General features: G+C 45.9%; 1 protein-coding gene across 2 annotated transcripts in view; it reads right to left on the minus strand.

The window, feature by feature from the left end:
* Nucleotides 1–24,939, minus strand: part of LOC147725045 (casein kinase II subunit alpha-like) — a 212,231-nt gene that overhangs the window by 75,213 nt on the left and 112,079 nt on the right. Inside the window, exons 3-6 of one of the 2 annotated variants that reach the window (XM_086966510.1) lie at nt 11,897–12,008; nt 9,847–9,948; nt 4,927–4,977; nt 1,155–1,232 (exon numbers count right to left, since the gene is read on the minus strand). In XM_086966510.1, the coding sequence (XP_086822636.1) occupies nt 1,155–1,232; nt 4,927–4,977; nt 9,847–9,948; nt 11,897–12,008 (343 nt within the window). The remainder of the gene's footprint in view (nt 1–1,154; nt 1,233–4,926; nt 4,978–9,846; nt 9,949–11,896; nt 12,009–24,939) is intronic. The other variant, XM_086966512.1, reaches the window with a different exon arrangement.

Raw genomic sequence — 24,939 nt, forward strand, 5'->3', positions numbered from 1 at the left:
GTTGCAACATCATCAGAGCACATCTCACCACCTCATGCACAACAGCAAACGCCTCCCAGATAGGATAGAGTCACCTACAAATCTCTTCCACACAAAGAAGGTATGGCTTGCCAAGACATCTACGAAGGCTCCATCATTGAGGGGCCAAACAAGTGGCAACCGGGCGCTATATACCAGACAATGATAGCAACAGACAAAATAGATGGTACTGGGGACAAAGGTAGAAAGAAAGGAAACCAAAACAATGACATTAAGACAGAACGACTGGCCACCAGACTAAGATGGGAAGATGTGGACAGAGTGATCGAGAAAAGGGCAAAAGCCTGGTTTGAGAACAAAAGGGCAAGAAATAATTCGAATCTGCTGGGTCTGGGAGAACAGGGCTGGTCAGTAGGATAAAGAGGTAATGAAAATCAAGATAAGGACGAAACGGGCAAAGGCACAAAAAGGTCAAGGCCATTGTACAACAGGAAGAAATAATAAGTAGATGTTCATAGCAAAACACAAGGCAACAAAAAAAGAAACACACAAAGTCAAGAGCAGAATCTCAAGGAGTACAGCGAAGATCAATAGAAGAGAGAGAAAAAGAGACCAATTGATGAAAACAAGTAGGGATAATGGGAGAGAGGGAAAGCATAAAGGACGTCGGCAGGGTGCAGACATGAAGAACTAATGGGCCCGAGCAAAGACAAAAGAGGGAATGCGTCAAGTGTAGTACCGGTGGTTGGGGGCTTAAGATTGTAAGTCCAAACCAACGGAGGAGAGGTGAACCGTGGAGCCTTGGACTGAGGCACCTCTCACCGCTGGATCAGGACATCCTACAGACTAGGATTGTAAATGGCAAACAAGCTGAGGAAAATACCCCACAGTTGAAGAGCAAGGAACACCCAGGGTAGTAATGATATCTAAAACCAGCTCTTTTCATGTCCTGGAGGACTTATGGAAGGGTACAGTGGTAAGTGAGACTTTGAGAACAGCAATGAATATGTAAAGCTGAGAGGAATGAGATGAAAGAACAAGAGTTGGGCAGAGAAGAGGCAGGGGAGGGGTCAGAAAAGAGATGCAGGGGAGCATGAAGAGAGAAGAGCCATGAAAGAGGATCCGGAAGGCGAGACAAGACACTTGCAGGAAGAGGACGTTGTTCCAGGACAAACCTTCAGAAACCTGGCACTGGATTTGGCTCTACAGAAGCACACCGGGGGCCCGCAGCAGGTGTGCTCGCTAGGGCAATCCTACTTTAGGAGAGAGATGTTAGTGGAGGTGCAGCCTGAGCCAACAGCAGATCCCGTAACATACCGAGCAGAAGACATTGTGGTCCTCATTCTCCCACCCCTCCTCTAGCAAGACGAAGCATCCAAAACACATCCATGTACCCTCACCGCTCAAAGAGAACAAGTCTAGAACAATCCAACCACAGATGCCAGCCATGCCCAGCCCTCCCAATAAGAGGTCTAGGGCCTTCATCGCCCCATCTCCTCGCTCGGGACCCCTGTCTGTACCAAAACCTCCAGACACAACACAGTGATTAATGCGGAGAGCTGGGCTAAAAAAAGCACTAAGCTGGCAAGCGCCTCCTGTTAGTGCTCAAAACAGTAGTAAAAGTCACAAAGATAGAAGCAAAGGACAGAGCAGCTCCCAGCTAGGAGGTCATGGATGTGACATGCGTACCTTCCTCCAGAGCCACCTGTTCTACGATAAAGGTACAAGAGATAAGTGATGTGAGCTGCACCGATTGTAGCCGGAGAGGCCGCTGCCCAGTATAACAAGGCGAGCAGGAGCTGCTTTGAAATCAATGGCCTTCTAAAACACCACCGTACTTACATGAGGAGCCTCAGAACGCCCACAGAACAGGATCCCAAAGAACGTGGCACCAGCAGAACCCGGGCATTCTGTTCACATGAGGTCTACGCAAATCGTGGTTACGTCTTCAGGCACACTCTGTATCCAATCAAAAACCACCGGGTGTATAACCTCTACCACACTTAGGTTCATAGGGGTTGAGGGTCACCTGCCAGCAGCACTCCTGAATGCAGCTCCTACCCGCCCCCACTACCACCTTTCCCCATTTACTGCGGAAGTGTATTAACAGGGCAACATACTCTGATTTCAAAAGCAATGAATCATGGGATATTTGCCCCCTTTGCAGTGTGTTATAAGCAAATGCTAGCTAACGATTCAAATTTGCTCCGAGCTGTGTCTCTGTATACTTTCACACTTATTCAAATAAATTCTGACTTTTCTACTACAGGCATGCTTGATGTGCTTGCTCCTTGTAGGTTTATTATAGGAGGGCTTGTTATTATTTATTCACCCCTTTGGTTGGGCACCAAATATGTTGTGGATTGACTGAGTTTTAACTAAGCTTCTTCACAAGACTACTCTTGCAGTTAACAGCAGAGGAAGTGTTTGAGAGGCAGGTCCATCAAGCGACTTGTGTGTGAGAGAAGTAGGCGTTAGAGTTTGACTCCAGAGCCACTCTAAGGAGGAAGCGATCCGGCTTAAGAGACTCAAACTGTCCCAGAAGTACAGATGCAAAGCTTCAGACATATTCAGCACCAGATCTGTAACACCCGCGTCGTATGGGGGAAGCAAGGACCAGTGGGGAAGAGGACAGCAGGCTTGTAAGCCCAGAACCAGGACTCCCAGAGCAGAACTTATTTCCTCTGGTTTATCAGCAGTACAGTCACACTGCAGTTATGCAATTTTCATAAATTTCCTGGGATTCTTTGTGTTTAATAATAAATTAAATTACTCTAAACGTATAACAGCTGGCCTCGCTCTTCGATTAGTAAGACACTGCAACTCCATGGATAACCACTTATCTTACTTCTCGTTAATAAGAAGTGACGGCTTAGGTCTGTATGAAAATAATGTGATGTCCACCCAAACGTTGCAAATTACTGGTTATATCCTGTCTGCACGCTTATATAAAATATTCCTGAAACCATTAACCCCTTCCATGCTGATGACGAACCCCAGCGGTCATGCACTACGGTGCTCGTGTGCTGATGACGGCTGGGGTTCGTCACGGCACGTCCCTGTTCGTGCTGTTTACAGCACACCAGGGGAATCGCGGCAGCATGGAAGGGGTTAAAGAAGATCCTAAAAGGGTTTTTCTATGTTGCTGAACCTTTCTTTTTTAGATCTAGCCCTTCTGTTGTCAAACCAACACTTCCTCAACTTGTTAGTCGGTATAGTAAATTTTGTATAAAATTGTAAAACTGCATTAGTTCAACTTATTCAGTGAACTGACATCTATGTCTGGCTGCCTATTTTTATCCTGCAACTCTCCTCAACTAACAGCCGTAAGTGTTTACTTGAGATTGTCAAGAATCACACAATTCTTTCTTTTCTAAGCATTTTTCCATTTTACTATTTTCTATTAAACTTTAAAAGCCTTTTTTTCCAACACTTTCCTTCTCAAATTCACAATTCATCAAGACTCGTCAAACTCAAAAACTCTAATTGAATTGCAATCGCTGCTACATAATTTGGTCTCTGAAGAGTCTACTTAAATGTAATTACTAATCTTTATATTGTAATTCATAATTGTGCTTAAAGTTTTCAATGTATAATTTAAATGAGAAACATATTATACCCCTTTAGTGTTTGCATTTTATTTGCTCTTATAACTGCACTGGAGCCCACACATTATAATTGTAATAAATCATTTGATACAAAAAGGACATGTAAAAAGCAACAGTTTGAAACATTGGGGTTAAATAACATTTCTAGAGTGAAAGCCAAAACTGGCTTTTACTCAAACCCATCATTAAGGGCTCGCTACACATGATTTTTTTTGCCTTCATCTTGCACTCATATCAACACAAAATTATGCCATGCTATTGGAGGGAAGGTTACTGCCACTGTAGTTTGAATTCTACAATGGATAGAGAAAGTTTTTTTCCAGGTTAAGTAAATATTTCAAATACATAATGCATATATTTAATCACTATAAGTATAGTGATTAAATACAACTCACATTTCCTGTTTTTGTTTTGATTTCACTCTTTAGCTTCCAATATTTTTACCAGAGTCTTCACTGTAGTTTCTATAATGCTTAAAGGCTAACTATTACCTATGAATAGGATTGACCAGAGTTATCCCGGTCCCCTATTTGTTATATGTATTTATATATATTTTTTAACAGTTTTATTACAAGCTTAATAAAGTTATATAGAATAATTATCCTTATGTGATATCCTGCCTTCTTTTAAATTTGACACATGGTCAATCTGTTTTGCTGCCATTACTCAGTAGCATTCCTCACGCATAACCAATCTACATCATGTCTACAGCTTTAGATTGGCTCCCTACAGCAAAGCCACTGGTAGGCCATTAGAATCTTTCTTCTAATTCGTTATTTGAATCTTTCTTCTATTTCTTCCAATGATATGAGCATGCGCTAGGAATAAATTTAGGTGTTTTTCAAGAAACATTATGGTGATTCCTATTTCTATTTACACATACTGTGAATACAAATGCATGTATTATTCTAGGGAAAGATGAGCCCATATGTGTGACGTGGTTGTAGGGAAGACTATTAAAGAATAACCATTTTGTATTCACCCTGTAATTAAATTATTAGCTACAATAATGGGTCTCCTAAAACTAAAAAAATAAAATAAAAAAAATAAAAAACTCTGGGTGTTCTGCTCGAAACAAATATTGACTGTGCATTAAAAAATTACTAAGAAAAAAACAAAACCAAGAAAATATCAAAAATGACATTTGCGTGCACCTACACTCTACTGCAATAATCTATTCTGCCATGAGATTCACACTCAACTGCGACTTTGGCTAAACTAAACCCAGATGCAGATTCCTAAAGCGCTTAGGGCTGGGTAGGGTTAACAGGATAAGGCAGCCTTAACACATGGGGCATCTCAGCGATGCCACGGGGCACCTACTGAAACAAGTCCTTACCTTAAAGTCTGTGTTGTTCACATGTTCGAAGACCAATGCCGGCGTCCGAGACTAGTGGATGATCCATTTGCAAGAAATAAAGAAAGAAAAGAGAGTCTTTTAGTGCTGTGTACAAACGCCAGCAATCCACCTGTAAGGACAACGTAAACGACAGATCAGCAGTACCTGCGCCGTTGTATTCGAATTAAATGAGAGAACTCTGTGAACATCAACGGGAACATGGGCAGTGACCCAGCAGCACTTCACCCCATGCAGTAACTGTATAGAATGTATAGCATGGACCGCCTTCAGCCACTCTCACTCCCTACACTAATGTTTCTGTCATCTTCGCTGGCTCTTTGCACACACTGCATAACTATGCATCATCTATCGGGATTGTGTAACAGCAGATGAGCAAAATGAGGGAAAGGGCAAAATAAAAGGAGGCGACTTGGAAAACTAAAAAGGGAGAAGGTGAAGGTTCCCTCTGCAAAGAGGACAACGTTTAAAAAAAAAAAAAAGCAGATCAAAGAAAAATGTAGCAAATCTGAAAATGTGTATGGAAAGTAAGGATCGGATTAATTTGACCTGAAAAGATAAAACATCAGATTTAATCGTACTCGGATTGACACAGAGTATGATCTATGCTACGCCGTAGCCAGGATTGTATGCCCCCTCCTATGCTAAACAAATACATGTAGACGAAACCTACACAAGGGACTGTGATGTAAGGACACACAAACGTCTATCTACTGCTGGTGCTCGTTGGACCAATCTTCATGAAATTTTCCCCAAAAATGTGCCAAGGTGGGTCCAATGGTCATAATGGCTCGTATAAGAAGAGGAGCCTTGTCTACCGAGGTAAGGGGGGTTGAGCATCGATGTAGGGCTTTAGACTGGGGGGAAGAGGGGTGTTTTTGTTATTTAAAAAGTACCTGGGGAGGTTTTAGGGCTCAGGGACGGGGTTGGGTATTTTAACAAGAGATGGGGGCAGATGGGGGCAACAGGGACCAGTTTATGAGCAAGGGCAAGAGGAAACCATTACCACGCAACGGGCTTTACCACACATGCCTTTACAACTAAAACCGTTGTAAAGGCATGTGTGGTAAAGTTAAATTCATTAAAAAAGAAAAGCGTGGTAAAGGTTATGCGTGGTACGGGTATTCGCATTGATTCTCATGCGTGGTAAAGGAATGCGCTGCAACGGAATGCGTTGTACCGTCATACAACCGCAATAGAACAGCACTGACAAGAGGACAGTTTAGTGGTGCGCACAGATTGGTTGAGTAATCAGACGACAGCCATCCCAATAAAATGCAGCAAAGGAGACACACTTTATAATTAAGCTAAAACCCACAAACGTAAGTCCCACCACATTTACAGATACAATCTGGAAGACATGATTAGATGTCCATGGGAGTAATATGGTGCAGGCGACCATTAGCTTGTGCTCAGCTACATACAGTCCGGAGGATTATGTAGTCGGGGAGCCGGATACTAAAAGGAAGAAGAAAGTTTGGTATTCCGAGGTAACCGGAAGCAAGACTGGTACCTTGCACATTACATAAATGCCCACCCTGCCTCTGGCCTCACAGGTGTGCACATAAATGAATCTGCCCACAACAAAAGGACGCTATCTGTGTTACTTGGACTCGGGTAGACAACGCTCTAGTGTAGGCAGTGAGGCAGCAGTACCATCCTTGGCATGTGGCACTGGCATCAAGCCGTCAAAGTTGAACGTACTCACTGCCTTCAACTGAGATTCCTCGGGCTACAAATGAGGAATAACAAAGGCCTGATGTACTCCATGTTTTCTTAAAATCACATGCAATAGCTAAAGTGTACCAACCTCGACTGCAGATTGGAAAAGCCTTTACAACGGATCAAGTGGGTTTCGAGAGCCAATTCCTAATCACAATACGAAGAGGAGGAAAAGGGGCGCCCCCCAATTGTGAGCTACAATGATATGCGTCAATTATTTGATACTGCAATGGTCATCGCAAACCACGGAACAGGGGCTGGCATCACAAGGAGAGGGTAGTTGGTTTATAAAGTCCCAGGAACAGCTTCCCATTTGGGAATCGAGCCACCCAGCCTTGTGAGAAAGATACTGGGCATGGCCCGACAGTTTCTGAGGGGTGCTCGCCCAATGTATCCCAAACAGGAAGCTTGTTTTTAACGCAGCTCCTGTTCCTTTAAGCATTACAAGCCGCCTTCCAAGAACATGTTTCTCGTTTGGGAGTGGAGACGCGGGGACGGTGGTCTACTGTCCTTTCCAGGCCTCCATCCCTTCAACAGGCAATAATTCAAAAGGTAGGCTGTTTGCAATCCACTGTTAATGGTCAATTGGTGATGGGACCTATTAGTATGGATTGCATTTCATACTGCACTTCCATTCACGCCCAGGCGGTATACAATATGTATATGCCTGGCTTGCAAATGGTGATTGTACACTGAGCTCAATATTGTGGCAGAAACGTGCAATCCTATACGACATCCTGGGGTCCAGAGTTCGTTTTAAAGATACTGCAGGAGGACCAAGCCCTAATCTGCAAACTGTATAGTACATTTAAGAGGGCGGTGTGCAAAGCCAGGAACTCATGGTAAACTTTATGGGGAGGGTCAAAGTACAACTTCAGAAAAAAGAAAAGGTGCAAGATAAGCCAGCAAGTGGAGTTCAGCACACAGTATGCAGGGTGTGACAAAAAGGAAAGTTGAAATGTAACTGTAGGGGCCACAACATTCAACATACTACAATTGGAGAATAATATATATAGAGCAACAAAAAATACATTGGACAAGTAGGAGCAGAACTATTAGGTTACGAGGGAGGACTTCCTATGAATGTCTGCACCAGATAATGAACATGGTATAGTCAGAAAGAATGCGTCTGGGTCACCAACTTCATGTTATCTGCTATGTTTATGTATGTGAAGAAAGCTTAGAGGGTTTCAGAAGGACGACATGGTGGAAAATGCATTGAAAACTGTAAAATGTGCAACAGCAAATGCATGAGTCGCATGGCTTGAAATGTCAAGTTAGGGCAGCCAAAGCTAGTATTAGAGAACACACAATCAGCTACAAGGAGAAGATTCACCACCACGTCCCTTCTGTGCTTTCAACTCCCACACCTCAACTCAGCTACTCCAACCTGGTCTTCCCCGGTGGTGCATCACAGACTGACGTTTACTACAATTCTGCTCTTACACCTTCCAAGCCTCAAGATTAACTACTTTTTCTTCTTCTTAACGTCGCCTCTACTCTCAGCATCATGTCTCCTTACTCTTGGACAACCAGAGGACCATAGACTCAAACTACCTCTTCAGCACGCTCACCCATCTTTCACATTCTCCCTCACCTCAGGCTCTCTGTGGAGGAGGAGACTCACTGCTGATCCTCTTCTGCCTGTTCACCTTCCCTACATCGAACATACCTACATCTGCATGCCCTTCCGCGCGGCGTGGTACAGACTCACCCCTCTGCTCGTTCACCTTCCCTACATTCATCTTACCCAATTCCCCTCTCTTTAGGAGGAGTGCGGACTCACCCACCTGCTTGTTCACCTTCCCTACATCAGACTTACCTACTTCCTCATGTCCCTTCTGAAGATAGTACGGACTCACCCACCTGCTTGTTCACCTTCCCTACATCAGACTTTCTTACTTCCTCATGTCCCTCCTGAGAGAGTAAGGACTCACCCACCTGCTTGTTCACCTTCCCTACATCAGACTTTCCTATTTCCTCATGTCCCTCCTGAGAGAGTAAGGACTCACCCACCTGCTTGTTCACCTTCCCGCCATCAGACTTTCCTACTTCCTCATGTCCCTCCTGGAGATAGTCCGGACTCACCCACCTGCTTGTTCACCTTCCCTCCATCAGACTTTCCTACTTCCTCAAGTCCCTCCTGGAGATAATACGGACTCACGCACCTGCTCATTCATGTTCCCTACATCAGACTTTCCTCCTTCCTCATGTCCCTCCTGAGAGAGTAAGGACTCACCCACCTGCTTGTTCACCTTCCCTCCATCAGACTTTCCTACTTCCTCATGTCCCTCCTGAGAGAGTAAGGACTCACCCACCTGCTTGTTCACCTTCCCTACATCAGACTTTCCTACTTCCTCATGTCCCTCCTGAGAGAGTAAGGACTCACCCACCTGCTTGTTCACCTTCCCTACATCAGACTTTCCTACTTCCTCATGTCCCTCCTGAGAGAGTAAGGACTCACCCACCTGCTTGTTCACCTTCCCTACATCAGACTTTCCTACTTCCTCATGTCCCTCCTGAGAGAGTAAGGACTCACCCACCTGCTTGTTCACCTTCCCTACATCAGACTTTCCTACTTCCTCATGTCCCTCCTGAGAGAGTAAGGACTCACCCACCTGCTTGTTCACCTTCCCTACATCAGACTTTCCTACTTCATGTCCCTCCTGGAGATAGTACGGACTCCCCCACCTGCTTGTTCACCTTCCCTACATCAGACTTTCCTACTTCCTCATGTCCCTCCTGAGAGAGTAAGGACTCACCCACCTGCTTGTTCACCTTCCCTACATCAGACTTTCCTACTTCCTCATGTCCCTCCTGAGAGAGCAAGGACTCACCCACCTGCTTGTTCACCTTCCCTACATCAGACTTTCCTACTTCCTCATGTCCCTCCTGGAGATAGTACGGACTCACCCACCTGCTCATTCATGTTCCCTACATCAAACTTACATACTTTCGCATGCCGTTCCTCGCGGAGGAGTATGAACTCCCCCACCTGCTCATTCAACTTCCAAACCTCATACTACCTACTGTCTCCATCCCCACTTGCGGCAGCATGGGGGTCTACAGTACTACTAGGAGGCTCCATTACTTTCTATACATTGCTACCCCCCCCCACCCCTTCACCCCAAGCTCCCCATTCCATTATCTTTGCAGCCTCCCCTAGGGACGCAGACTCACCACTGGGTCTTTCACGAGGTCGAGCAGTGAAATAATATTTGGGCCCCCTCTCAGGTTCTCCAGGATTTTTATTTCTCGCTTTATTTTCTTCTTCTTCACAGGCTACAAAAAGGAGAGAAACAGGACGGTGAAATCAAAGGGTGTCTGCAATGCGTATGCTTTTAAGCCCACTTAAGTCCTAAGGAATCGTGCAGAAAGGGCAGAGTATAGCAGTCAGAAGCACAAGCCCAAGAAAACATGGAGTTTATAAACTGAAGCACCACCCGCACCTGTGGGGGCACCCTGCCCACAAAGACACGACCTCATAGGCTGCCGCTAGCTCCCGGCTCATTCTCTCCCATGGTTTTGTTTATGGATGATACATTATGAGATGGCTCAGATAGTGGGGCACGTGGGTATCATTATTTAATGATTCTTCTTTGGTATTTCTTTATCAGTATTTCAACAAGGTGTAGGTCTGAGATCAATACATGGCCCTCTCCATCTGTCCCCTCCTCAGAAGTGCTCGGTCTGTGTGTTCAATCCTTGATCCCTCTATCCGCTGCCCTCTCCAGAGGTTCACGGTCTGTGTTCAATCCTTGATCCCTCTATCTGCCACTCTCTAGAGGGTTCTGGGTCTGTGTTCAATCCTTGATCCCTCTATCCGCCGGCCTCTCCAGAGGTTCTTGCTCTGTGCGCTCAATCCTTGATCCCTCTCTATCTGCCACCCTCTAGAGAGTACTCGGTCTGTGTTCCATCCTTGAACCCTCTATCCGCCGGCCTCTCTGGAGGTTCTCGCTCTGTGTTTAATCCTTGATCCCTCTATCCGCCACGCTCTCCAGAGATTCTCGCTCTGTGTGTTCAATCCTTCATCCCTCTATCCGCCACCCTCTCCAGAGGTTCTCGCACTGTGCGCTCAATCCTTGATCCCTCTCCATGTGCCACCCTCGCTAGAGGGTTCTCGCTCTGTGTGCTCAATCCTTTACTCCTCTCCATCTGCCACCCTCTAGAGAGTTCTCGATCTGTGTGTTCAATCCTTGATCCCACTCGATCTGCCACCCTCTCCAGAGGTTCTCGGTCTGTCTGTTCAATCCTTGTAAAAAAAAAATGTAAATTGATACTTGTATAGCGCACTACTCGCCCGCAAGGGTCTCAAGGCGCTTGTACGAATACCGCTGTGGAACCCATCCTGGCTTTCCCTGTGAGGCGTCCACTCCTGGGCACCCCCAAAGTGGAGGCCAGGCATCCTTAGCGTTGTGGGGGCCGTTGTGGAGATTAAGCAAGCTATTGCCCAGAGTTGCAGAGTGGCACTCTATGATTGGAATAGGCACCGAGGCAAGAATTATCAGGTCCGTGGAATTTTGAGCCCAAGACCCGCCGAGGCGGGGAATTGAACCCTGGTCCCGGGCTGGACCTCTGCATCAGGGTCTGCCGCTCTAACCATTGAGCCACACTTCTCCACTCACTATGTGCACTGCCCTCTTGAAGTCCTCAGTCCAAGCTCCATCCATGACCTTCTCACTCTGTACACCCCTCGACAGAGGTTCAGTCTGTGTGTTCAATCCTTGGCCTCTATGTAACCCGAGACAAGACACTATGGAATGTGCACATAAAACTACATAATGTCCAAACATCCAGATCTCTGCAGGTATGGCATGTTCTGGACAGCCACCAGTGACCTTCAGGGGATAGCCTCATATAACCTTAGTTCATCCATCCTCCCCGGGGCATGCGGGCAATAAGAACCCTTTCAGGGCTGTATACCCTAGGGTTCACCTCTCCCTCCGAGCCTGTGTGAGGCTGTGTACTCCATGGCTCACCTACCTTCCTCAGGGCCCCAGTCAGGCTCTCTACTCTATGGTTCACCTCTCTTCCCCAGGACCCCTGAGAGGCTGTGTACTCTATGGTTCACCTCTTCCTCAGGACCCCTGTGAGACAGTGTACTCCATGGCTCACCTCTCTTCCTGGACCCAGGCAGTGGGACCCGTAGGAGTCCATGTCCACAGCGCCCTGTACAGACCCCACCTATGATGGTCGGTGAAGGGTGGACACTGCACACTCGCACTCTTACCTTCAATATTTTCACCACCACCTTCTCGTTGTTGGTGATGTTAATGGCTTCAAAGACTTCGCTGTACTTGCCGCGGCCCAACTTCCTCACGAGTTGATAATCGTCTTGATTCCTGCAAGAGTGGGATTCAGAGGTCAGGGGGAGAAAACATCGAAGACCACGAGGAAGTAAGACAAAAACTGGGCACACCAAACCTTTCTGTGCCATTTACCCTCCATCTATTGGCCTGTTAGCAGCAACACTTTTACAAAATATCATTTTTTCCAGCAAGAGATTTCAATGAGTTCAGCGCTCGCCGCTGATGCCTCTGCATCACGAGTTCGGATCCCAGTAAGTCCGGTTCAACTTTTCATCCTTACGAAGTCAGTGCACAGAGTACTATAAAACTGAGCGATATTATAAACTGGTTGTTTACAGTGCTTAGAGTCTGTAAGACTGTATGAAACGCTATATAGAACCAGTACTGAGTAAAGGAGCCCAGATTCGTCAGTGCCCACCCTCTGACAAGATGATTAGCCTGGACTTATAAAGTGTCTTTGTATTTTATTTCTCTTTCTTGCAACCGTATACAAAAGCGCGGGGCTGTCTCAGACATCCATCCAACGTGCAGCACAAGGCGGGCCCTCTTGGTTGAATCCCAACACTACTGAAATCAGCTTCACTGGCATAACCAGCTGCCCATGCTTGACGACTTAAAGACAAGGACTTCGGAATTCTGCGATTCTGTTGCCGCATAATTATGGGTTTGCTACTTTTGACACACTCCATCATCTACTTCAAAACCTGCAGATTTAAAAATTGTTCTTTCTAGTTCAGACGGATCAAAAATTAGAAAAAATGAAGCAACGTGTGTTACTGTTCAGTTAAAGGCCTTCTGCAAAGTTGACTGGTCACCTTTCTGTTGCTTATTCTGTATTTGGGTGTCAAAGTAGTACTAATTAATTAAAACCTTTGGCAGATAATGTTAACGTCTGGAAATCCCAAAATAATGAGGTAATGCTAACACAAAGGTGCTGCATTACGCTGCATAATTTGCTATTTCTTGGTGCAAAATTCAGCCAACTCTGCCACATAATTCGGCACACCTTTACCACATAATTCTAGAGACCCTACTCATATCCATCAAGAGTGCCCGAGTACTCTGGCGGTGTCATATGTCCCAAGGAGATGCACACACCCCACACAATAGTATTACCAGCTGATCCAGAGCTGGGGACTTCTGGATGAGGTATAACATGGGGTATCGAACTCTGCGCACTGGGCTATTACATAGTTTGAATTTGTCCGGTCTCGTTTCCCCGTGCGGATTTGGCCAGTGCTTTTTCCTGGCATAAGCAGAACAATCTAACCTTTTATTTTTGCTGAGACTGAACTTGCATTGTAAATAAATAAATAAACCCATGCAGGATTCCAAGGTGTTTCTTCAGTCAGGGGTGCTGTGGAATTCCACAACCTTGCAAGTCTGCTTCCTGCAGGCCCTTCTCTTCCCTTCTGCCCCCCTCCCCAGTCCTTCTATCTTACTCTTCTGTCTTCTTTCTCACTGATAGGTCTTTCTCTTTCTTGCTCTGGAACCAGGTATGATCATGATAAATGCATCCTTATCCCTAGACATGAGCACAGGTGGCCACCAGCCGCCGCCACCACTGGCACAAATTAAGCATGGGCAAAGTGGTGTACATACACAAGCATGGCTGGCTAGAGACGCCGGTACTCCTCCTAGGGTGCCACAAAACTGCTCTCCCTCACTCCCTGTGAGTCCCGGCTCCTCCTCAGACAACCCTGTGCTCTTCTTTACACATGTCACTCCCGGCTCCTTCTGAGACAACTGCGGAATGGCTCTTATCTATGTACCTTGGACTCGGCAAGGAAAACGCCTCAGTAATTCATTTCTCCACTGTCACTCGGCAACATGGACTTGTAAAACAAGCACTGGCTAACCCAATCAGACACATCTTTTTCCTTTGCTGCTTCAGCCCTATTGGCTTTCCTAATGCTATTGGCTGAAGCGGTGCAAAAAAGATAAAAATAAGGGTTATTGCAGATATTACTTAGCATAAACAAAGGGAAAAAACTGATGCATTTGTCCTTGCACATGCACCTGCTACGTTATACCCCTACCGCAGTATACATGTGCGTGCGTCAGCAATATAATCTGTAATCTGCTGTAAAATGTTTAAACTGTGTTTAATAGGGACTGTGTACTTCATTTTTTGGCCAGGAGAGGGAGTACAGTTTTATACAAATAGTGTAGTTTGAGGACAGGTTTGTTGGGGCCTTACCTGCAGAAGTTCAAAGTGTGGATTGAGCCGATCTGTCTCCTAGGAGATTTCTGAATAGAGGAGCAGCTTCCAACTCCCTAGCCAGCAAAACGTGTCTGCGGTAGCTGGGACCTTATATAGTCTGATATTGTTTGGTACATATGTACACTGATTGGTGGTTGTATCTGATGTTTCTATTGGATTAGGGTTAGTGTCCTCATTGGTTGGGTATTTGAGGGTTCGGATTGGTTTCTGGGTCTGTGACTCAATCAATGTAGGGTTGGGACTAGGGTTAGGGTTAGGATTTCTATTGGAAGTAGGGACATGGGCGAGTGCCTGTTTGAGCCTATTCGAGACTGGTCGGGACCAGGGCCAGGAATTTTGCCCATTTTCCCATTCATTAATACCCACCCTATGTATTTGTCCCTCTGTATATAAGCATTTATTTTCATGATAGATATGTGCCTATCTTTGTGTATTGCTTTGTATAAATATGTACAATAATTATGTTGTTATAACAACAAAAACAAAAGAAAAAAATCATCTTTGGTCTACATGTACTTGCTTCCATTGTGCATCTATGTACCTCCATGTACTTGGGTCTGTGCGTCTGTTACTTGTCTCCTGAAAAAGCATATCCAATGCACTAACCTATTTCACATTCGCTACCTTTATCAATATCTTTAATCTGCATATACTTACCTCCTTTATGCATCTATATACTTTTGGATCTATATATTTATCACTTTCTTCTAATTTAGCATTTCCAATGCACTACTCTATTTCTCAGCTTCTACTTCTCTCAATATATCTTGTAGCCCAACTTTCTGACTCATCGCATACTTCTTTCTACTACTCTTTCCAATTCACTACCCTATCTCTCACCCTACACATCCATCACCCAAGCTCTCATTTATCCCAAACCCCATACCACTACTAAGTCCCCAAAATAACCATTTGAGACTCTCCTACTCCACCCCTCCTTGCATCATCTGACACCTCTTTTACTATACTGATCCCCCAAAGCAAACCTTTCTGAACTCTTCCCTCTGACTCTTCCCCTCCAAAACCCCTTTTTACTCATCCAAAAGTCTCCTCCTACTGCTATGACCTAAAAAAAAAATCTGTCACTCTTCCATCCCTCTACTATTCTTTTCAATCAAAATAACAGACTAGAATGTTCACTTCTCCAATTCCATATTCCACTATACTAATTCACCACTAATCCTTTATGGGTTCCAGAGTAGCGTGCTACTCACCAATAAAGCGTTTCAACACCACATCAGCGTTACAAGCGCTATATAAATGCAAACTTTTTTTTCCCTTTTTTACCCCTTCCCAACGCTTCTCCATCCAAATAACTGCCTAACATATCCACTATTCAAATGACTTCATATTTCACTATACTTATTTTCAACACTAATCCTTTATGGGTCACGGACTAGCCAGCTATTTGCCAGAAAATCGCTTCGACACCCCGACACCCCATCAGGGATAACAGGCGCTATATGAATGCAAACCTTTCTTTCCCTTCTATCCCTCCGCTATCCTTCTCAATCCAAATAACAGACTAATATCCACCACTCAAATTACTTTCACATTTCACCATACTAATTCACCACTAATCCTTTATGGGTTTCCAGAGTAGTGTGCTACTTACCAAAAAAAGCACTTCAACACCCCATCAGGGGTTAGAAGCGCTATATAAATACAAACCTTTCCTCTTCTACCCTTCTGCTATCCTTCCGAATCCAAATAACTAACATATCCACCACTTAAAATTTAGTTGCATGTTTCACTATACTAATTCAACACTAATCCTCTATGGAGTAGCTCGCTACTCGCTGAAAAAGCGCTTTGACGCCTCGTCAGGGGTAGTAAGCGCTATACAAATGCAATTACAATACCATATGCAATGACCCAGCAGCATTTTCGAGTTTTTCATTTGAGAACACCAATCTTAGAGTTGTATATTTATATTAAAAAGCAATAAAATGTGCTTGAAAGAGCATTTACAACAAGCATTGGCAAAGTCAATATGTCTTGCCTACTCGTGAACTATTGTCTTTGGTAATTTGTTTAGATGCACATTTACAAAGCCAACAGATGTTGCATAGGCAAGACCTGTTGGCTTTGCCAATGCTAGTTGCATGTGGTCAGTGCAAATATTAAAGCAAAACTGCAGCGACAGAATGCTGATGAAAAGCAGCCCTATGCCTCAGCTGTCTTCTATAAAAGGAGAGGAGCCAAAGGATTCGTCAAAAAATAAAAAGCAGAACAAAAAATCTAGTCTGTAAAAACTGACTGTTTCACTCAAAAACCCAAAATCATTTGGACGCCACAATTAGCGCTGGAAAAACAATAATGTGATTAACACCCCTTTACGTTCTTGGTGAACACCGCTTTTCGTGTTCTGTGCTACATCAATCAATCAATCAAAGCATTTATATAGCGCGCTACTCACCCGGATGGTCTCAAGGCGCTTAAGGGGGGGGGGGAGGGGGGGGGGGGGGGGAGGGAATCCGCTACTGCTCGAACAGCCAGGTCTTGAGCTGCTTCCTGAAGGCAAGGTGGTCCTGGGTCGGGAGTTAGTTCCAAGTCTTGGCGGCCAGGTAGGAGAAGGACTCCTACTCTGCACTCTTGTAGTCACAACAATGTTCACATTTGAGGTACTGCCTTTTTGCCTGTACTCAAGATCAGAAACTCCAGATCACCCCCATCGCCAGGTGTGATGCAATACCGGCAAACAGCTGTCGAACAAAAAAAACGCACAGGCCAACAACACTCCCAAATCGTGCGGGAGAGTTCCAAATGTTACTCTGGCCTCCCGGATCCCGAACGTGCTGAAAAAAACAAATTCAGTTGCTTTTGGCTTCCGGTAGATTTTAACCAACTTCAGTGAGTGAAGCTAAGTGGATACAATCGGAAAGCTAGTTTTAAAATGATTGACAGGAGACGGGAACGTTATTGAAACCAAGAGTTTCCTATTAATCCTATGATTGGTTAGAAAAATACCCACCTGTAGAAAGATGCCCCCCGACCCCCTGTTGCCATGCACGCTTCTGGTAAGCCTTATAGTACTTCATCCCAGCTATATTTAAAATAATTTCGCCAGTCATTTGTTAAAGTTTTTGTGCTACTTTAGTTCCAAAAGCATTTTCTTGATGGCTTATTTTAAAAAGCCTGAGTTATAGCAGCAGTTTGTGACCAGCAGCTGCTATTAGAAACTGAGCACTAGTCATCCAATAACAGGAGAGCTTTAAAAGCTCTTGAAAAATCATTGGTACCACCTGTTAAATGGAGCTGTGATTACAAGTAGGGCATCCAAAACGAATAGGTCAGCAAAACAAAACAAGTATGCATTTCAAGTTAGCAATTCTGAACCTCTACTCTCTTATGCTCAGAAACCATAATTGCCTAGAAGTAGGTAACCCAGGAACAAAGCACTACATAAAAACAGACATAGTTAGACAAGAATGGAGGTGGGCAGAGAATGTAAACTAACAACCATGCACCCCGAGAGCCGGTAACCCTGGCATTTAAGCAATCACTTTGAAGATGTAGGTAAAAAACAGCGTCTGACATTTGATCTCGATTTGAGAGGATGTGGGTAACGTCCAGACCTGCCGACCTTGGAACTGGGGAACCAGTTTGAGTCTTGGTGTCTGCTCTCCCAGTGCCTATAAAAACAAATGCCAATCGCAAACAAAATAAAACAATGGCAAAACTCCATAAAAATGCTGAATGAAAACAAAAGAGGAAACAAAATTGCAAATGCCGAATATAGATATTTAAGTTTATTAGCACTATGGCAATTGTTGGTGAACCCCCACTGGGTAAATTTGCCCAAGAAAAGCAGACCTTTCAAAAACACTGGCAGAAAGAGAAAAAAATAGTGCGTTTAAACAAACCTACATGCACAAAAGGGCAAGACTACAAGTAATACAACCATTGATCATTGGAAGGGTGGACACACAAAAAGGAGAGACATATAACAAACATTGATCAGAGAAGCAAGCCTTTGTGGAAGACACGCAAAGCAACAAATGAAAAGCGATGGGCGGGCTGAAAACCCACAGAGTAGATACAGCATGTTTCGAAGAGTCAGGGCACGCGCTGCCTAGGTAATACCTAAAGAAAGACAGGAGAGGCCTGGTAGCAAATTACAGCTGGTGGCCCACCTAAAAAGTAACAAAGAAAAAAACAAAACAAACGTTATAAACAAGTATATTGGAAGGAGCTGTGGCTCAGCAGACGAGCAGGGATTTGAGGAGCAATTAAAACACAACCAGTGTGACAAGCAATACTGGGAGAAGAGAGGGAAGCCTTGGGACAAGTGGAGGGGAGGTGAAAAAACCACACAGATTGCATGGGTGGGGGGTTCAAGTATGGATGAGCAAGAGGGGGAGATACAAAGAAAATAGTATTCTCAAACAGTGGTAAAAGAAAGAAAAAAGCATTGAAAAAGCCAACAGGTCTCACCTATACAAGAGCTATTGGCTTTGGCAATGTGTTTTTGCCATGCTGTACACCAGTGTGGCTGCTGTTCAGCATGGCTAAAAGTTAGTGGCGATGAGTGTCCTAGGCTGGATTAGCTGGAGTGGAGTGCCAAGAGAAAATAGAGTAGAGTGTCATATAGTGGAAAGGGGTGGGGGAGTAGAGTGTTGTAGAGTTGATTGGAGTAGAGTTGAATGGCAGAGAGTGGCGTAAAAAGCGGTGGAATGGAATAGGGTGGAGTGGGTTAGAGTAGAGCAGGGTGGACTGGGGTAGAGAGGGGGTGGATACGATTGGGCAGACTGGATTGGAGTGGGGTGGATTACAATGGGTTGAGGTGGATTGGACTGGGGTGAATTGGAGTGGTTTAGAGTTGACTGCATTAGAGTAGGGTGGGTTGGAGTGGGTTGATTAGAGTTGTGTGGGGAGGATTAGACTGAACTGGAATGTGGCGGATTTGACTGGAGGGGGTGGATTGGAGTGAGGTGGGTTGGATTGGAGTGGCTTGGATTGGAGTGGTTTGGAGTGGTTTGGAGTGGGGTGGGACTGGAGGGAGGTGGGTTGTATGGATTGGATTGAGTGGGGTGTACTGAACTGGGGTGGATTGGACTGCAGTGGAGCCGGGTGGACTGGATGGGTTAAATATGATTGAAGTGGGGTGGCGGGTTGGTTTGGATGGAACTGTGGTGGGGTGGATTAGATTGGGGTGAATTGGGCTGGGCCGACTGGAGAGGGGTGGAATGGAGTGGCATGGGTGGGATAGATTGTAGTTGAGTAGATAGTAGGCATGAAGTGAACTGGATTGTATTGAGCTTGATGGGGTGGATTGGAGTGGGGTAGACTGGATTTGGCTGGAATGGAGTAGGTTGGAGTGTGGGGCAGACTGGATTTGGCTGGATTGGAGTGGAGTGTGGGGCAGACTGGAGTGTGGGGCAGACTGTTTCGGATTGGAGTGTGGGACAGATTGGATTTGACTGGGGAGGATTGGAGTGGGGCTGATTGTTTTGGATTGGGACAGATTGTTTTGGAGTGGGATTGGAGTGGGGCAGATTGGATTGGACTGGAGTGGGACAGATTGTTTTGGATTGGAGGGGACAGGACTGGAGGGGGAAGATTGTTTTGGATTAGAGTGGGGCGAAGTGGAATGGGACGGGTTAGGTTTGGATTGGGGTGTGTGGTTTAGATTGGTGTGAGATGGATTGGTGTGGGATGGATTGGAGTGAGGTGGGGTGGATTGGTGTAAGGTGGATTTGGTGTGGGGTGGATAGGATTGAGTGGAGTGGATTGAATTGAGTGGGGTGGAGTGGATTGAATTGAGTGGAGTGGAGTGGATTGAATTGAGTGGAGTGGAGTAGATTGAATTGAGTGGGGTGGATTGAATTGAATTGAGTGTGGTGGATTGAATTGAGTGGATGGGGTGGCGGTGGATTGGATTGAGTGGGGTGGATTGGAGTGGTCCGGATTGGAAAGGGGTGGATTGGTTTGAGTAATCCGGATCGAGGGGGCTGGTTTGGGGTGTACTGAAGAATGATGTGTTAAAGCATCATTTCAGAAATTACACACAAGAAACAATGTTTATCTGCAATATTTAGAACAAGATAATCATCTTTTGAGAACAGCGCCCACAAACAAAAACAAAAGAAAACATGCGTGCCAAGTGTGAAAAGAGGTGACAAAATAAAAGAAAGTTAACTATAGAAAATAATCTCGCAATTTTGTTTGTCCTTCTTTGCAAGTTTTGGCCAGTCAAATGGTTTCTGTTTGCAGGGCACTAAAAGTTAAAAAGAACAAAATAGTACCTCAATCACGACCAGTGCCATGAAGGCCAACACATGGTAAGCAACAGGCGGACTGCAAGGCTCGACCCTAAACTGAGTCCCTCAACACAGGCAGAAAGACACAAGTCGTCAAATCAGACCATAATAAAGAACAAGTATTGGAAATGCAATAGGTCTCGCATTTGCTTAATTTAGAGCTATTGGCGAAGGACTATGTTTTCACCCCCTGCTGACCCCCGCCAAGCTCATAAGCATGTGCCAGTCATAAAAAGGAATATCAAATCTAGGATGGCGCGAAACTACAGCTCTTATGCGAAATACATCATCAGCATTTTTTTTTTTTTTTTTTAAATTTTTGAAAACCGTTATTGTGCATGAATAAAAACAAATACGGGCCTACAACCATCAGGCCGGCCACGGTACTTCGTCAGCACAGGTGCAAACAGTACAGTTCCCCAGCAGCTGTAGTTAAAGGTTAGCAAGCAATAAGCATTACACTGGAAAGAATCACGTCGCCGGGGGAGAGGAGAATTTAAGGTTAATTTTTAAAGTTTTTATGCGTTTTCGTCATATGGAAATCAGTGAAGAATAAGTACTAAGAAGATTCGAGTCCGTATAATGGCATTCACAATATGAGTAGGCGGCGTTGTGTCTGAAAACGACAGCGGAAATTAACATCAAATGTAGTGTGGAGGTGCAAAACAAGGCAAGTCATCTTCCAACATTTATGCACCCCAAACATCGCCGCCCCCTCCCTGCCAACCCTAGCCCAGACCCAGAATCGAACCGAAATAAGAAAGCGCAAAGAATAGAAAAAGAAGGCCCATAGAACTAAGAATATGCCAAATTACCCCGCCCACCCTGCAACATTGTGGAGGCTACGGCCTGCCCCTCCCCCCCCCCCCCCACAGAGTGCCTGTCGCCCCAGAAACCCGAAATATAGACAAGAAAGAAGAAGGAAAAGAATGAAGAAAGAAAAGGGACATTAATACCTATGATATAGGGAGTGAGAAAGAATAAATCAACCTAAACTCCCAAAAAGAAGAAGGCGGGGAGGAGCCCACTCAATACCAAATCACCCGGAGATCCCGGCCCTCCATAGAGTCCCACATCATAAACATCGGCCATTACTGAAGCGTCAGTGCAAAATCAATCAGTCATGCAAAACAATTGTAGAGAGTCTTCGTGCGATACGTGCCCATAAAATACGGTAGCCAGTTCCAACCCCATCCCCTTCAGCCAGCAAAATCAGTCAGTGACGAAAGAGCAGCCTAGCCCTGGCCCGATCGTGGATGGAACCTCAAGCAGACTTCCCCAGGAGAGCCCCTCCCCCCGTGCACAACAAGACAATATGGCCGCCTGAAAGAAGAAAACAAAGCAGGATCCCAAAATGGCCACTGACCATTGGTAAAAGGTCCTTTGTCCACCTTACTGAGGTCCATGAGGGCATCTGGAGAGTAGAGATTCCACGGGGGGAAGGGTGAAGGGCACCAGTGAAAAGTTGACAAATAGGACAAAAGTTGCGCAGCTGGATCCTCTAGTAGACTCGATGGTGCAGGCAGCAATAAGTCAAGCCCGGAGGGAGGGGGAGACAATGTATCAGTCACGGGACTGGAGGGCTGCCAGTCATCGGCTCCGGTAGAGGCAACAGCAATTATAGTAGCATCACAGGCACAGGGAAACATTGTATCATCACTGATCGGCGGAGGCAGACTCGCACTTAGCTGGGGGCAGACGCTGCGTTCGCGAGCCCCATCAGACAGCATGTTATCCAATCGCTCACCCAGTGCTTGGAGGCCATCACACATCTCCGAGCGGAGATCACGGAGGGCAGCCAGGATAGATCCATAGGATGGTGGAAGCTGCAGTTCCCTTGAGTTAGGTTCCAACGCCGGTGCTCGCGAGTCTGTGTACCGCGTCGGCAGGGCAAGGCAGTCCATGGGCAGGAATGCGTGAGCTCCCCCCAGCCGCGGGTGATCAAACGGGGCCATGGTTCCGGCCATACGATAGTGGAGCTGGGGAGGGCTCAGCATAAGCGAGAATCTCCTCGAGACTCCGACACCACCAGCGTCGAAAGCAGAACGAGCAATCCCTCATAAACCGTCTCGCACCTGGCCGGGCAGCGGATGAAGAAGTCGATAGCCTGCGCTGAGCCGGTCCGCTGGGCACCATATGCCGCTCACCTCCCACTCGGAACACAAAAATCCACCACCTCTGGGCTTCCTCACTCGGCCGTCCCGTTACAGTCGCAGCCTGCAATGGACATCGGCATCAGGTCGGTGGCGATTGCCTAACATGGAAAGGCGCCGCATCTGAGTCCTCCGCGCTACTCAACTGGTCAGGCCATATCCGAGCCTCCAGGAGCCGAGGACGAGCGGCATTGCAGGCGAGGGTCCGGGGCGGGGGACTTTACTTCGAGTTTCTCTGGCACCCAGGCATGTTGAAGAGTCGGAAAAAGATCGAAGCGATCAGCTCGTCCTCACACACGTTCCGCCGTCGGGGTCGATCAGGAAGGAGAACAGGATTTTGTTGCGGAGCTCAAGGGCCGGTGGAGCCAGGCGACTACACGTCCGCTCCGGTCGCCATCTTGGCTCCTCCCCCATCAGCATTTGTTTTAAACAATTATGCCTGTGACAGTTTCACAAAGCTATTTTCGTTTTTACCCTCAATGCTGATAGTTTGAAAAAATCATTAAACTGAAGTTTTTTGAAGAACTGAATATGTGAGTTTCTGTAATTTTGTACAATTATCCCCTTACCCCTGCAAAATCCCAGAATCTGGTACAAAGATGCTACTGTCAGCCTGAATACCACACACCTACGGGGCAGATGTGGCAGGTCTCCGTCCAGGACTTAGTGCTTTAAAGGTGGGGCAAGTGAAAGAATCATTTACAATGAAAACTCCATTTTGGAAAAATGCTAATGCTGAGAAGATTTCCTCCCGCCCTTCTCTGTCACCTTAGAGAACCTCGCAGGCTCCTGGTTAGAATATGAGACAAGCAGGTATTCAAGCTCCCACCCCGTTGGACTCCTTGGCTTGCGCACGTGTGCGCGTCGTTTCCCCCCCTATCCTCAGTGGCATTGCTGAGGTCTGAATTATATTTATGCTAGGTGAGAAGGGAGTCGGCGACAGTGATACCAAATAGAGTTCTGTCCATCTCTGTGCTCGTGGCTTTGGATGCGCTTTCTCTTTGAAGGGGTGTCACTCGGAGTAGCACTGCGCCTTCTAAGTAATGTCGAGCACAGGGCTGTGTACCTCGCACACACAACCAACTGCACATCTACCACACATCCAATTGCAAAATGGTCACATGGAGGTCATTCTTTTCTCGCTCACACCACACACACATCAACTTGGAGGTACAACTCAAACTGTCAAACGCAGCAGACAATCTCTATCAATAAGCCATCTGTATATTTTATGCCCTTATCCGTGCACATCACACACAGACAAAGCCAATCTCCCTGTGCCTACCAAAACAAATGTGTTCTTGTGTAATGTAACTAGTGCTCATGACAAGCGCTGCAATGCCTGCGAGAATTAAAACTGCAAAAACACACACACACACCACACACACACACACACACAGGTGTGAACCTGACATAGTGGATTGCGAATCTATCAAAAACCAAGGCTGTCAATTTGATAAGCGGGCCCTGTTTCTCACTTTGCTTTGTGTATCCTACACCCGTTTACCTCACACATGAATCTATAGCGCGGCTTAATTTGTAAAAATAATTTGCTTCTGTGCCCAAAGAAGCATGCCATCGACCCTACTTTGCATCATGCTTTAGCATATGAAACACGCACAGGGCAAGGTACTACACCATGCTATAGCATACACTCGTTTTGTTAGATGTACATTTTTTTGTTTCAGTAATCATCACGCAGGCAGACTGCGTATTTCCGACGGAGGAACCCCATGGCGTAGCGCTCCGCTGGCAGGGTTAGTGATTTCACTGGTGAATGTGTAAGGCTGTTACACTGAAATCGGCTGGTTCAAGCAGACGAGTAGTGCAAATCACACGGTGCTCTGAAAGGTAACAGATCACGTTGCAGTGTTCGCCGTGCACAACCAGGGCCATGCTTAAAATGAACGTTCTACCATGGGGTGTGGACACGGGTCGGCCAGATGCAAGACATTCAAAGACACGAAGGCAAGAGGTGAAAACACGCTTGTTCAACTGAACCAACGGTGTCCGGCATCAATGGAGCACGCGTTTCGCAGACAGCAGAGCCGGTTCCTCAGTGGCATTGTTGAAATCTGAATGATATTTATGCTAGGTGAGAAGGGAGTCGGCGACAGTGCACCAAATCGAGCTCTGTCCGTCTCTGTGCGCGTGGCTTTGGATGCGCTTTCTAAGAAAGTGAAAGCACGCCATGTGCGTTGTGCCTGCCTGCAGTGTGAAAAACTCATTAAACTCAGTACACGCCTCCTAATGATAAGGAATAGCTTCACGAAGCCGTGAAGTTAACAACCCAGTCCGGATGGGCCGTCCAAAAGGGAGACAGG

The sequence above is a fragment of the Lissotriton vulgaris genome, chromosome 4_1 (assembly GCF_964263255.1).
Source record: "Lissotriton vulgaris chromosome 4_1, aLisVul1.2, whole genome shotgun sequence".
Taxonomy (NCBI): Eukaryota; Metazoa; Chordata; class Amphibia; order Caudata; family Salamandridae; genus Lissotriton; species Lissotriton vulgaris.